The sequence below is a fragment of the Chaetura pelagica genome, unplaced genomic scaffold (assembly GCF_000747805.2).
Source record: "Chaetura pelagica isolate M959 unplaced genomic scaffold, ChaPel_1.0 scaffold248, whole genome shotgun sequence".
NCBI lineage: Eukaryota > Metazoa > Chordata > Aves > Apodiformes > Apodidae > Chaetura > Chaetura pelagica.
The window spans coordinates 479190-495054 of NW_009954309.1; the positions used below are offsets into that span (position 1 = coordinate 479190).

At 36.3% G+C, this 15865-nt stretch overlaps 1 protein-coding gene across 1 annotated transcript in view; it reads left to right on the forward strand.

The window, feature by feature from the left end:
- The window catches only part of ATRNL1 (attractin-like 1), a 454560-nt gene that overhangs the window by 400978 nt on the left and 37717 nt on the right, over positions 1-15865 (forward strand). The window contains exon 28 of the mRNA XM_010003956.1: positions 1375-1489. Coding sequence (XP_010002258.1) covers positions 1375-1489 — 115 coding nt within the window. The remainder of the gene's footprint in view (positions 1-1374; positions 1490-15865) is intronic.

Genomic DNA, 15865 nt, shown 5'->3' on the forward strand with positions numbered 1-15865 from the left:
AATGTTACCATGAATTAAAAAATTAATATAGTTATCTGTTATTGCATTTATTGTTGTACTCTCTGTTTCCTTATCTGCACTGAGCAGTAATAAATATTGCTTACTTGGAGGTAGAAAACCAGAAAATGTTAATTGCTTTACATGATGGAAGCACCTTTGTTTTCCTTATATCTAGTACTTTGCAATGTATTTAAGTTGGCTGAACTATCATTTTTCTTAGTATACTTGAAGCATTTGACATTTATATATACATTGGGGTTTGCATGTAAATGGAAAGTTTTAGGGATTGAATTTTGATTCAAAACATCAAACTTGTATTTTACCTTGGAGTATAACAGACATTCTAAAAATTTACAAACAAAAACCCCAAATGTTTATGCTCAATTTGACCTAATGTTTTTAGAAGTGTCTTTAGTGCTTGACTAAATGTTTAAGCTCTCAAAAGTGAAATTATCTCTGAGTGAGCACAAAACATGGAAACATCTAAATATGGAAACAATGAATTGTCATGTTAGAAACTTATTATTCTATGGCTTTGTAGACTGCTTTACTTTTTTCCAGCTCCTTCTGTCCTCAGTCTTCATAACTTGAGAACAATATGGCAGCAAAGATTTAGTCAAAAGCTTATCTGCAACTTAAAAGATCTGTATATCTAGTAAGAGAGAGATGCTTGGTAACCACACATACCTCCCGCCAGCAACAACTCCATTATCAGAGCTTTATGTGAGATAGAGTAAGATGATAATCTCACAGGTAACATTTTTAGGGAGTTTCCAAGTTTATTTAAATATCATAACACCTGTTATCTGTGTATGCATAAAAAATAATCAGGAAGGTCCTGCCTCAAAGGAATCATTTGCTTACTAGGACAGACACAGAGAAGGTAGATATACTGGTCTGGGAAACTCCAAAGGGATTTGCTTTCTTGATACATCTGTATGTAATATGGATTGCCCTAACTTTGTATTTTGGACATTAGAAGGGCTAGGTAATAAATGCTGTTGAAGCACAGTTTTCTCACATTAGAAATTCTTGTTAGGATAGGGACAATTGTGGCACTCTCAGATACAAATGTGTACAGCAAAAAGTTTCTGTTTTCTAAGCTTTAAGAAGTTGATATCCCTACATTTAGGGAGCTGTAAAATAGTATAATTTAGTTGTCTTTGAGATCCTTCAATTTTTTCTGTTTGGTTAGGTTTGTTATGTGGGCTGTTAAAGCCCATGTTTAAGTAAATTAACATGAGTAGGACAATCTGTTAAAATGCAAAGAGCTAACTGGGAAAAATATCTTCCTACTGTTACAACGAACCTTAAAATAAAAGATGTACAAGTAATGCAGATCTTGGACTTTACAGAGGTATCTTCCTTTTTCAGGGTGCTCCTAAACCGATTGCCATTGAGCCATGTTCAGGAAACAGAGCCGCAGTCCTCACTGTATTTTTATGTCTGCCCAGAGGATCATCAGGAGTACCACCCCCTGGTCAGTCAGGTAAGGTTCTTGTTGGTGAGCATTATGTCTGTCCTCGTGCAGTGCAATTTAGGCAAGGCACTGCTCAGCCAAGGAGTTGTTAAGTTTAGAGCCAATGTTAAATAAGGAATTTTTGTTTAGAACGTGATGTGATGTCCCAAATAAAAACCCAGTCATCAAAATAGGCTGGTGTGCAATGCCATTCCTCATCAGCCTTTCCTCAAACAGTATGTTTGTACATGCCAATATGCTTCAATCTTGTCTTCTAGAACAACAAAAAAATTAATAGGTAGCTGCTTCTACAGTTTCCATTCAAGTTGCTATAAACTAGGCTTTGTAGGGAATACCAGTGAATATTCTCAGTTCAAATTGATGATTAGTGCACTAACTTCTAGTTAAATTCCTTCACACCATGAATCCCAATCCTGTGCTGTCCAGGATTCCATTAAAATATTAGCATTTCCCAGAATACCTGTTGGATGAAACCTGGGATTGTGCGAGAGAATGTCTCTTTCATTAGGAAGGTGTTCACTTTGGAAGTGATTACAGCTCATTTTGAAGCAGCATTTGCATTATCTGGAGGCACTTCTTGTGGCAATCTACCTTATCTGATCTATGCTAGCTTGTTGTACAAAACTATTACAGCTGTTCTTACAAAATACTTCCTAAAGTTTACTTAACAGGAGCTACCTAAAGACACGTATTTAATTATTTACACAAATTATTTACACAAATATATGATGCAAAATGGTAACCACAACAAAGTTTAGGCAGCAATATGGTGCTGCACAGATGACCAGTTTATTATTTCAGAACTGACTGGAGGTGTTGCCAAAATGAACACCTTTGTCATGAACAGCAAGCTGCATAGTATGTGCCCAAAATGCTCTTATAAGCCAGAAAATACACTTTAAGGCTAACTTTTGTTATTAAGAGCCAAAAAGATACCCTTTTAACCTTCAAAAATCCATTTAAGAGATTAAAAAGTAGTGAGTAATGATGATGAGGGCAAAGTCAGTTGACTTATGTTGGAAATAAACTCAGCTAAGTGTTCCTTCTCTTCCTTTGGCCTGATGACTATCTGTTATTTATTTGGTTGTTAGATCAGGTTGTTGTTGTTTTTTTGTGGGGAGAATTTTATTTTTTTTCCCCTGAGTCCTGAGATGAAGACTTAGTTCTGAAAATGCTGTTTATGGCTTAGAGTATAATTTCTGGAAGCACTATGAAAATAAAAGTGTTAATGATGCTTTGTCAAATACATTTCCTGGAAGAAGTATCTAAATGTAAGTGCTCTGAAGAGAGCAATGAGGGGGGAAGGATGTTTAGCATATTCCCTGTTCATGTTTTAAGGAAGTGAAAAAAAAATCCAAAGGTGTGTATAGTCTTATAACAAGAAAAAACATTATGAAAGGAAATTAAGTGTAATTGTTGAAATTGAAGCTGAAAATGTTTTGTTTTCAAATTTAGCTGTGATGTGCTTCTTGACAGTAAAAATGTATTTATCTAGTTACTTCATAATCGGCATCTATTCACTATCTACAGGGGGGTTTTGCTGTTCTTTGCTGTGTGTAAAATGTGGAGGGAATAGGCTTTTTGAAACAGGAGTTGGGTTCAACAACACAGCAGGTGTGTCATTTTGAGTGTTTCTCAATACGTGGAAGAATATACCATTTAGTATTTAAAAATACCTAAAATTTGTATTCCCTCAGCTTTCACTTCACTCAGGGTCAAAAGCAAACAGAAACGCGTGAGGTGTGCAACCACCCTGATTCAACTCTTAGATTATATTGCTACAATAATTTTTTCTTGGGCATAATGAATTTTGGTACTCATGCACTGCTTTCACTGTCTGTAACCAGGCATAGTCTAGGCAGAAGCTATTATGCAAGTTTGTTGACATACCTGTAGCTGTACTAATTCCCTTCATTCCTCTCCTGCAGCACTCACCTGCTGCTTCTTTCCTGGGCTTCCTGGGAGCAGATGCTGTGAACTGTGCCAAGTTACTTGAAATGATGTGGAAGCTTTGTGCAGCAGACATATGTTTGCTATGCAGTTGGTTTCCCTTATGACCTAAGCTAGGTTAAAACAATGATATTTAGGTGGATAGAAGTAGTTTGGTGTTTGGTAATTATGTCTTGCCAAGTAATTTTAGAATCCTCTGTTACTTGCGTATAACTATTTTCAAGCTCATTGGGATCATTCAAGGATAAAACTGATGGTGTGTCAAACATATTTGTTTAAATGATACATCAACAATACTGATTCTCAGTTCACAATGAGAGACCATGGGCTTCATTTCTTATGTGCATATGTCTAAAACATAGGAAGGAAATGCCTATTCTGTTCTGCATTACATTTTCTCCAAAATCAAGATAGCTAATTCTTTCCACAGGCAATTAGTCTGTGCTCTGCTGGAGTTGTTAGTCGTATTGCTGTGTTTTTAAGATCTGAATTTGATCAAGCATGAGTTTTACTTATTTCCAAGCTTTGCATGAACAAATAATTCATTGAAAAATGTCTCTGAATATTAAAAAAAAACCCAACAAATGAATGTAAAGGTTACTCTTTCGGCAGCATATGTTCTGTACTTCACCTTTATAGCAGCTGGAAGAAAAGTTGAAACTACAGATGGTGGGTTTTGGCCAAAGGCTATGCAAGGCAAAAACTTCTCTAGGAGACACCATATGTCCCAGTGGAGATCTGAGTGCTCTCTACTTCCTGCAGAAAATACTCAGAATTTAACAGACATTTGACAGCATTTGTTTAGTTCTAAATTGACACAATTGACACAATTAGGCTTATTTAAATTAATATGTGATTTAAGATAGGTTTTGTACAGATTGGTCATGTGGATTCAGATGAAATATTGATAAAATGCAATCTATTAAAAAAAAACAACAACCCACTATTCATTGTGACTCATACTTCAAAATAGACATTTTTCATTGAAGGAAGGATTTGTACAACTAAGCATCCTGAAAATCTGGAAAGTCAATGTTACCATCATAGTAGCTTAAGTGTAGCACAGAAGACCTTACATTTTCTTTTAGGTGTAAGCTTTGAAGAGGTTATTAAAAACTCAGTTATACTTCTCTAGGGGAACGACTGGTTTAAAATGAAATTTTGCTTGGATTAAGGCAGAAATTAGAACCACATGATAAATTAGAATGATCAATGGAAAACATTAATGAATTTTAGCAGAAACTAAATTTCTCAGGTTTTGATTGACTGATAGAACATGTGGTTTCATCATTCTTCCGTTGTCCCATTGGCTGCATTGGAGCTGGGTAATTGGATCAAAATTCAAAGGTTCAAAGAAAACCAACCAATTTTCTGTACAATTCACATGTATATCAATGTGCATGCATGAATGTATGTGCATATCAGAAAAAAACACTTGTCCAAATGCTTGTGGGCAGATTATAATATATAATGCACATATATGTTTTACAGATTTTATGACACATTGGAAGCTAGAGACCATCTATTACTGCTGTAGTGGCTGACCCCATGCTTTAAATAGCTTAAGCTCTTCTCAACATCAAGGGAGATCTAATAATGAAAGCAGCTGCAACCAGATCTCTAGAAAGAACTAAATTATACATCTCAAAGGATATTGAACAAAACAAGCCTGACAGGAGGGAAAAAAAAAGAAAAAGAAAAAAAAAAAAAAAAGAGGGAGGGGGGGGAATAAGAGGATAATATATAAATTACTTCATGCAGGAAAAGTTGCCAATGAATTACCAGAAGTGGAAATGCCAAGAATAACTTCTTCAAGGTCTTCATGTGGCTTTGGTGATATATTGAGTAATTCAGAAAGAGTAGCTTGGTAGTGTGATAAATTCTGTTAAAAGAACTCTGATCATGTCATCATTATTATTAAAGCAAACTAAATCCCACACTTTGAGGTATCAAGGTATTGTACAATTAGTTTATAAAACTCTATGATGTTTGCATTGCTCTTTGATAAGGCCAGTAAATTCCTTAAAGAACAAAGAGAAATGAGAAGATTAGAACACTTCAAAATGATTCAGAATCAAGGGATATAATCTGTGAATTATTTACAGGTTATGTTTCTTCCATACAGCAAAATGACCCTGTTTACCAAACAAGTTAAAGTGGTTGAGCACCCAGTGAAGATACTTTCTAATTAAGACAGTGAGCTGAGACGTCTCTGAATGTCTATGTTTGTGAGTGTCTCTCTATTAAACTACAAAGGATGTCTAACATATACGTGGCTATGACTTGGTGAGGTGAATATGACTTAACAACTATAAATAACCCTTGCAAATTGAAATCAAGAACTAAATAAAACATAGCAAGAAACAGAGCAACTTCAGGGCTATCTGAATATTAGTGTCTGATATCCTTGAATCAAAACAGAATTTCATGTAATTCTGGCCACAGTGACTGTGGGGTTCAGTCCTACTTAATCAGCAAACTACAGCAGGATCACAGAATCAATAAAATTACCATGCCATCTGCCTCCCCTCTACTCACCAGCATAATGAATAACGACTCATTAAGTGTTCTACAAGACAATTAGCTCTGGATGAGGATTTTCAGTAACAAAGCTTTCTTGGTTGTATTTCTAATTTTTTAGGATTAAAGTGCAAAAAAAAAAGGTCATAAGAGGCACAGAATCACAGAATCATCATGGTTGGAAAAGACCTCTAAGATCATCGAATCCAACTGTCAGCCCAAAGAAAACCACCATGCCCATTAGTGCATGTCCTGACTGCCACATCTACACTTTTTTTAATACCTTCAAACACGTTAATATAAACATGAAATAATGAATATTTTTAATAATTATATTTAATTATATTGCTTAATTGTTCTGACCCTTGGAAACAAAAACATAGGTTAGATTTTTCCACCTGGTTCATAGATGTACTTATCTCAGCATACAGTGAAGTAGTTGTAGACATACACCAGAGGCAAGTAAGTCCCATGATTTTTTACCTGCTACAAAAATATTCCTTCCTGTGTCCCTTGTTACTTGCAAAATAAAGCCAGTAGAACTACAAGGATGAGTAAAGAATTTCTTGTAAAAAAAAACAACAGGGTAACACCCACATCAGATTCTGCATTAACAAGCATATCCCTGGGACTGCTGAAAAAGCTCTTGCCACAGTGGTACCGAGGCTGAAGAGCCCACGATGAACTTCAGAGGCTCATTTGCTAAGGACCACTTAACCTCTTGCCTTCTCAGGCACATATTTTGGTACAGCACTTCACCTCTTTGTAGACCTTTTCTTAGAAAGAGGGGCAGAAAAAAGAACTTGAGGCTTACCTCTGTTTAGAGCGGAGGACTAGGCCAGATCATTAATCTTGTTTGTCCTTTCTGTGGTCTCTGTTCACTCTGGAAAACAATGACTGTGTGGATGGTGTAATGTCAGGTTGCTAGCAGAGAGGAGTTTTGGCAAGTTACCTGTTTTGGACTAATGCTTACATGAAGTATATGTAAAATATGTGACATCTAGTACTTACAGTATTGCACACAGCATTTTGAAGATGCTTATTTGTGTATTTGTCATGTATTTGTCAATACCTATCGACAAAATAAAGAAACCTTCTACTGAAGGGAACCAGAGAAACAGGAAGAGCTTAACCTAGAGAAGAGGTAGTGAAGTTATAAAAAAAGGCTTTCTTGTTCCTTCATTAATAAGTGGGGCTTTTGATTATTCACATATATATATAGCAGGAATTAGTGAAGAAAGACCATGAGTAATCCTTGTTGGAAGAAGAAAAGGGGAGGGCAGAGGTAGAAATGAGAAGATGTTAATAACTAGTAGGTTTTTTACACTCTTAAATGCATAAACAAGAAATCTAAAAGTGTATAGTTCTGCATGCCGTTTTTAGCCAGCTGTTTTTTTAGTCACATCAAAGTAGTATCTGGGCATCCAACATGTGTATTTAAGTAAACATTTCTCTGCATCATCCTGTTCTTTTTTCTGTACCAGTCTGTCTCTAACCTGAGTGTTATCTTTCCTCCTTTGTCATTTTGGAGACTGACTACTGGCCTATTTCCTTTATTTGCTGTGTTTTATTAACAGAAGTTTTTATTGATGCACCAAACAAATAAATGGTATGTTTACAATCTCGCAATACTATTTAGGAAGAAGCAAGTGACATGTAAATAAGGAAGGTATTATTAAAATGCTGAGCAAAACCAACTTCACAATACCCCTAGAAGGGATGCCCCCCATGAAATACTGAATGATGAAATACTGAAAACAGCCCTCAGTTCTCCTAAGTTTCTCTGAAGTGTTAGCATGCAACTGGAAATAAGCCAAAGTATGTATTGCAACAAAAACATGTGGCTATCCAGAGCTTGTGTTAATATACAAGGATGAGACAAGCATTTTTTCTGGGATGAAACAGAAGTAGGATTTACAGTACCACCAAATTCACCATTCATAGAAAAAAACCTGTCTCCAGATAATGTTATACATCTGCATTATAAGCATGATGCTCCCATGATGGAAATCACTGGGATAATTCACATAGCTCAGCTTGTAAAGGTACATGGCCATATTCCTTTGACCAGAAGCTATGAAGATAAGATGGGTTATTTTCAAAACTCAATGGGGAACAGAATTTTTTGAAAGTTTACTGTTTAAATTGTGTGAAGACTGAGTTTAATCTGTCTCTCTAACCTAAGGCATGACTAGAGCATTTTGTATAGAACTGTAATTTTGGTAATTGCATTGAAGGATACTCCATATTAGTTACCAGTATGCTGCCAGTGAAGTGCTGAAAAAATAGAAAAAGTTAAAATTATGTGAGGAGATCTTTGTAAGAGTTTAATGACTATAACTAACACTAAACTTGCAATTAATAGTTTAAGCAGTAACTTCAACTTACTGACACTGAGAGACTGGTTTGTCAAGTTCAAAAGAAGTAAAATCTGTTATTTTAGTTAACTGGAGATGCTTAACAAAATAGCCCTTTAAGACTTACTTGTTGGAAACTTAAATAATCTATTCTGAAGGAACTCATAAATAGTAAGGCCTATTTTTGGAGTGACTGTTTTCTGCTTAATTCCATTTTTGTGCACTGCATCAAATGGGGAGCAGACTGTGTTTATAGTATTGACACTGTGAAAAGAACACAGTGGTAAGTGGCAGATGGTGCTGATGATTACTTAAAAAATATTTATGGCAATAGCAAAAACAAAGTAGATCAGAAGAACCAGTAGCCACCACCACCCCTCCTCCAGCCCAAAACCAAAGCCATTATTTTTGCAACCTTCAGGGTAAAGTCTACCTGAAAAGCACAAAGTTTCTTAGTATAGTAAGCTTTGCAAGTGACGAAGAATGAGGTAGGTATTGATTTTGTCTGGTCTTTCAAAGCATTTTAGGTGATTCTGTTATGAATTAGTTTTTACATCATTCTAGCCATAGAACCTTTGATTCCTTTATATTCTGAAGAATTTATTTGAAAAGGACATAGACACTTTGATATGAAGAATATGCAGTATAATGTTCACAATGTGTCTTCCACAAATCTTGGCAAAAAATAATGTATTGATTGGACAGTAAAAAACTGCTACTATAAAGCTAGCAACTGGGAAAAAAAAAAAAGTCAGGAGAATAGAGGCAGTAGAAAAAGTTGTTTTACAAGTTTATCACTGGATTTCCTGCCCTAGAGGCACTCAATAAAATGAGACATATTAATAACAACTGCTAAATACCATGAACATTTGTTTGGCAACTAGTTATTAATTTTTTCAAACCAAAACTGTCACTATTCCTGCAGACTATCTGAAATTGTTTGGTTTTTTTAATTTTCTTTTGGAGGGTTTTGCAGCTTTAGTTGCATAAAGGGAACTGAAATAATAATTGATGAGGCTGTAAAAGTTCTGAATAGTGTGAAATGTAAGTACAGTTGTGTACATCTCCTTCACTATTCCTGTGGGGTTTCTGAGCCAATTTCAAGTTGCACCCAAGTGGCAGTTTGGTGATTTCCTCTCCCAGCTCATCATGGCAATGATGAATATTCATTATCCTAAGCTTCTGGTTGGACAGACACAGTAGAACCCAAACCTTCAAATTGAAGGCTCTAACTTGGAAAGAAACCTCATCCTACAATGATATCTGCCTGCTGACTGTCAGCTGAAGTACTCAGGAGTTACTGTTTGCATCCTGACATCTATCACCCACAGTGTTTTAACACAGCAGTCATATCTCTTTTCCACCCTCATTTTGCCAGGCAAAGGCAAATGAGGTCTGCTTTAAACATGTGCTTCAGCCTTCTGAACATTTTTGTAGCACTGTACCAGTTTCAGCTTTATTTCAACCCTTTTTACCTTGCATGTTCAGGTTGTACTCAGAGAGTCTATTTCAACCTTTATTTCAACCTTGCATGTTCAGGTTGTACTCAGAGAGTCGTGTGAAGTCTCATCTGGCCTTGCCCAATACCACTAAAATGTCCTTGCTGCATCCCATTTAACTTTTACTTTTTTAAAACAACTTTCCCCCCTTGTAACCTGGTCATTCTGTGGCAAATGTCTTACATCCCTGACCTTCTCTTCCTCAAGCAGTGAACTTCTGTGGTCTAAGTTTCTGCTCATTCCCAAAATAGCTTTGAATTTCGCACGGTTGAATCAGAGTACATTTATATTCCTCAAGTTCTTGTGGTCATGAACCTCATTCTGGTTGATATTCTACTCTTTCTCTGTATTGACAATATATACCAGTGTTTGTCATGATTGAATTTCAGCAGCATACTCATATGCTAAGGTTTTTAATTAAAATATTTTAAAAGACTGATCAGAAGATTGATTCTTGTTGCCATATTGTACCTTCAGCATCTGCCTTCTTCCTCCTAAGAACTATTTGTTTTCTCTCCTTCCTGCAATTGTCCACCATCCATAACTCCTGTACTAATCTCTCATCTCTTGTGTCTGCTGACAATTTCCTACAGTATAAGAAACCTTTCAGATGTCTAGATAATATTTTGCATGCTCTTACTCAGAAAATCAGTCAAGTTGCTGTAGAAAACGATGAGGTTAGTCTGGCATAATTTTTTATTAAATCTTGATGCATTTTGACCCATTTTTCCTTTTACTTGTCTTTAGATACTCTTTCTTGCCAAGCATCATACAGCTGAGTCAGGTTAGTAGATCAGAAAAGAATGGAGTAATTTTTTTTCTTTCTTGAATCTAGACTATTTCTAGCATGAAATAAACAATGTGTATGCTGCTGCATTTGACATGACAGATTATGAAATTTTCCTGGTTCGTGCCTTTGTTTTCTTGTATTCTTACAGAACTAATGTTCTGATTACCTTAATGTCAATGTATAAAACTTCTGTTGCTTCTGTTTCCATATCCTCATTCCATTGTCCATGTTGATGGCACCTCCCCTGATAAACATTATTTCCACCTTGGAAACCATCAAATTCACTCCTGGGACAATATCTAGAAAATACTTGATCTCTGCCTCATTCTTTCTACATAATGACTATTTTTATTTATTTATTTATTTATCCATTAATTTATTTATTTATACCGTGAAAATCTTTAGATACATGTTTTACTAAATCTTTGCAAGACCAAACTCAGTTTGACTTTTGGCAATGCTTATTTCATTCTTACATTTCTTCAGCTCTAAAACACAATTGCCTTTGCTTGATTCTTTTAATCCTTTTTCATAGGCTTTCAGAATTTAAAAAATGTGCATAGCCTGCTTCCATTAGAAGTTCACTGGCTTCTATATAGCATAGTTGTATTTGTTGGAAGTCAGGGAAGAGTCAAGAATTTTCCCGAAGAATGTATTGCAGCTCAGCAGTAACCTTGCACAATGTGCTTTTCTGTTGATGTAGAAAGGGACAGATTTCTAGCAGTGATTTGAGCCTTGGAGGTTCTGGCAGGATTTATGGTAGCCAGGACCTTGTGCTCCCTCTCTAGTTAAAATGGCTGGGACAGTCTTGGGATCCCACAGTGGGCTCCATGTGGAGGGGTAGAGAACTTCTATCCCTTAATATTTTGGCCCCTTTCCATTTGCAGCTCTAATTTCCTCACCATAATCACTTCCTCTAAACAAAGTGGTAGTTTACAGAGTTTGGTCTTATTTTCTTTTTTAGGCTGTAAAATCCTATACTTACATTACTCAGTGCTATGTTTTCTTTTGGCCTGTTCTGTGATGAGGAAAGCCACAGGATTAGCAGAGCTTGGAAAGCTGGAGTAAAAAAAAAATAAAAATAAATAAAAATATTAATGACTGTGAGGTAGAAAATGTTCTGTAATGTTATATCTTCGCACTTAATTGTCTCCTGGTCAGGCCCTTAGTCACTCTGCAAGGATAAGCTTTCCATAGTTGAAAAAAACTGGTATGCTTTTCTTCTTTTGACATGAAGTATGCAAATGTCAACAAAGGAAAGAAAAAGAAAGAAAATGAAACAAAAACCCCTCAGCAGTTATAAAGACAACTAACAAACAAGTGAAGTTCTCACTTGAGAATTTTGTGGAGAGGTTACATGAGGCCTATGTCATTTTTAATAGAAATCTCATGGAAAATATTTCTTTCAGTAGTATTATTTCTTTACATAAATGGAAACATTGGTGGTCAGATAATTCTGTTAAGCCATGTTTTTTCCTGCTGTCTCTTGATATTGACACAAAGACTCAGTGCTTCTTACATAGAAAATATGCAGAAATTGGATTGTCATGTCTGCATTCAGCACCTATAGATGTACAGCTTCAACTTCATGTGGAATCTTACTTGGCCATGTTCGTCCTGAAAACCAAGCAGGTGATTTTAATTTTGTACTGTTAAACACTGAGGATTCAACAGATGTCCAGTTAGAGTTGCAAAATTAGGTGAACAAATCCCTGTGCAAGTGACACACTGGATGGTAAGCGTCCTTCCTATTTGAAATTGGTGGTCTGGTTTTATATTCAGTCAACACATATTAGGTGGAGCAGATGGTTTACAGTTAAATTAGAACCATAAACCTTTCAAAGTTGAAGTTATGAATTATTTAAATCTTTCAGCAGGGGTCCCATCGCCTATTTCTCCTTCCTCTAACTTTGAATTCCTTGAAAAGAAGCACCTTTTTTTTATCAGCTGTAGTCAAATCTGTGCAAAGCTACCACTAGAAAGAGTTATATTGAGACCTGTCCTGATTCTCAGTCATACCATCATGGAAAGTTTCATTCATCACTGGGACAATGCAGCTGACCGTAATCTATCTTCCTACATTTACTTTATCACCCTCTTGGGGTAAGATGCTTCCACTGTCTATTTTGGGGATAAAGCTATCCAAAATTATACAGAGACCAATCAGATATATCGTTCTGTGGCATTTGATGGCATCCATCTGTTTATTTACGAAGCCATTAAAGACTTATTGAGTTACTAGACTACAGAGAAAATAAATTGAGTTATCATCTATAGTTAAATTCAGTTCTTGCATCTGCTGCCTTTCAGCCTGCATGGTGTTTTCTGAAATTACACTGGCTTGCAGACCCAGGCTTCAGGAATACATTTACTTCACAGCCTTTTTGTGCCATTTCAGGTGAATTTCTAATGCATGAGCAACTTGTGGTTCAGGAAATGTTGACAGAAGGATGTCAGGGCTTTCTGTTGTTAACAGTTTAAAAGTGTGATATGGACAGTTCTTGCTTAAAAGTAGCTCTTAAAAGTTTGGAGCTGCTCAGTTTCTAGAATCATTTGGTCCAAACCCTTTCACAGAATCTTAGAATCACAGAATCTTAGGGGTTGGAAGGGACCTCGAATGATCATCTAGTCCAACCCCCCTGCCAGAGCAGGGTCGCCTAGAGCACATCACACAGGGACGCATCCAGGCAGGTTTTGAATGTCACCAGAGAAGGAGACTCCACAACCTCAATCCTGAACTTTCAATGTTGTGCAACTACTGTGGGAAATTAGGTTTGAATCTTATGGACACAAATAAATTAATTTCACTCTCATTATTAAGTAAAACACTTTTTTGATGAAGGATGGAAGATGAACTACTTTTAAGTGCTATATATATTAAATTACTATTGTAAGTATTAAGGAAAAGGCATAGGATTTAAAGTTAAAAACTTTCTATTAATAAAAACCAGTAGCTGACTGAGGAAATACATCTTAATGGGATAGTTTCCTTCTTGTAAGAGTACATTTGTAACAGTGAACTCAGTTATTGCCCGCACCCTTTCTGGTTGTGGATTAGCTGCCCCTTAACTATGACATCACTAGCAGTGTCCTTTTGAAGGAGCTATTTTGGATCCAGCAAAAATATTAACTCAAACCACCCACAGATAGCTGAGATCTCAGGGTTGGCATTAATTACCTCACAGTTAGAGATGTTGCTGGTTATGACATCGTCCTTTGCTGTGACAACTTCTCTGCTTCTCTTATTCATGTGTCTTGGACAGTTCTGCTTCATGATCCTGGAACTGAGTGGTATAGAGAATACAGTTCAGAGACATCATGTCAGCTTATGTCTTAGGGATGCAGTAGATCCAGGTCAGAACCGTCTGTATGAGACCAGGGCTGCATTTTGCTTCTCTCTGCACTATCTTTTAGCATCTGTGTATGATACTGTGTCTACACATGCAACCAGCTAAGCTGTGAATCCAAATGACATAGTCTTTGTGGAACATGAAATGGGGAACAGTGTAGGAACCACTAAAAGCTGCTTTTTGGAATGGATTTGAGCCTAGCAAGGCTGTCAGAACTCATACACCTGGTGAATGACACTTGACTGCAGAGCTGCTCAAGAATTTCTGGAGGATGCACCACTATACATTTTGGAGTATTTGCACTACATGGGCTTCTCTGGTATCAGGGTTATTCCTGCCTGCATTTACCCAGGTATAAAAATAAACAAAAATGTAAGAAGGTGATTGGTGATTTTTGTGATCAGCTTTACAAAATACAGCAAAGACAAACATTTAAATTTATCCCATCTTCATTCACACAGAATGTGCAGGTCCATTAAATAAAAACATGTTGTTGAAAAGATTGGGTTTTTTTTAAAAATCCAAACAAAAAGCCAAAGGTCAGTTAAATGCATAGAAAATGAAGGAAATTAAAATGAAAAATGAGATAGAGTTGTTTTTTGTAAATGTTATTGGACCTGGCCATTAAGTCATACTCCAAAAGGCTTACATTTTTCATACTGGAGATATAAGATTGAAAATGACTGAGAACTACTTAATATGGAAAAATGGCAGACAAAATAATCCATCCAAAAGGGGGACTTTTAAAGCTTCTACCTGTAGTGAATTGGTTTAAAAAGAATCCCCTTATATAAACCTAGTATTTCTAAAATTCTTGGATCTGAAAAAATGTTAATATTATGTGAATTTTCAAAATTACTAAGCATGAACCTGAACACTAGCAGAAAAAGATCATTCTTGTCACTTTAAGTCTTTCATTTCAGTAGTTGTCTTAAATGCTCAAAACATGCTAGGGTCTAAATGAAGGATTGCAAAGAAAACTACAATGGCAAATTTTATTTAGGATTGAGAGTGACTCAGTGTGACACAGTCATGGAAAGTTTAGGATGACAGTGTATCTACCCTCTTCACCCATTCTGTGCTTAATTCCTACTATTTTTATCCATATTTGTTAGTTATATTTCATGATTCAGTGATACTGAAGCATGACACTTGAGTATCTTCCATGAAGTAGTCAGTGTCCTTTGCTTTCTTTGAATGTAACTTGACTGTAAGTGGCAGTTAAAATCTCTAGTACCTTACCACAAGGCACACTCAGTAAGGCAGTATATTTGGATTTCAGTGATCAGTGGTTAATCTTCCTTATCTTGTCCTCTGGGGATCATATACCAGCATGACACCCATAACTGCAGTTCAAGGCTTCAGCCTTGTCCCCATTAGCATCATTGCAGGCACCTTCCCAGCTACATAACTGCTGTGGGCTTGTGCTGTCTTTACCCTCTGAACTCTCCTCCTTCCTACGTATCCACAGCTGTTAGCTGTGTCTAACTCTTTCAGTTCAAGTTCACGCAACAGTAGGTTCACCAGAACTTGCTCCATAGTGCAGTGGTTTCACTATCTAGAGGTAAGCCTGGAAGTTTGAGATGGCTGGTTGTAGTTAATCATATCCAAAATGAAGAAGAGACTTGCTGGGGCTTGGACCTACTAGAACTTGTATCCAAAGTAGACTTTAGTCCTTGTTCTATTTATTACCAGATTCCCAGGTGTTTATGGGTGCATAGTGTTTCTCTATGCTCTCTGTAAAATAAGAATTGCTACTTTGTGAGGAAGTTGTGGGAATAAATTAATTGATGTTTGAGATGTTCTCAGATTCACTGTTGTAAGTGTAATATAAAAAAAAGCCTCAAAAAAAGTAATTGATAGTATGGTTTAGTGCATAACATCATCAATTCCCAGATCCCTGTATTGCCTCAGCAGGA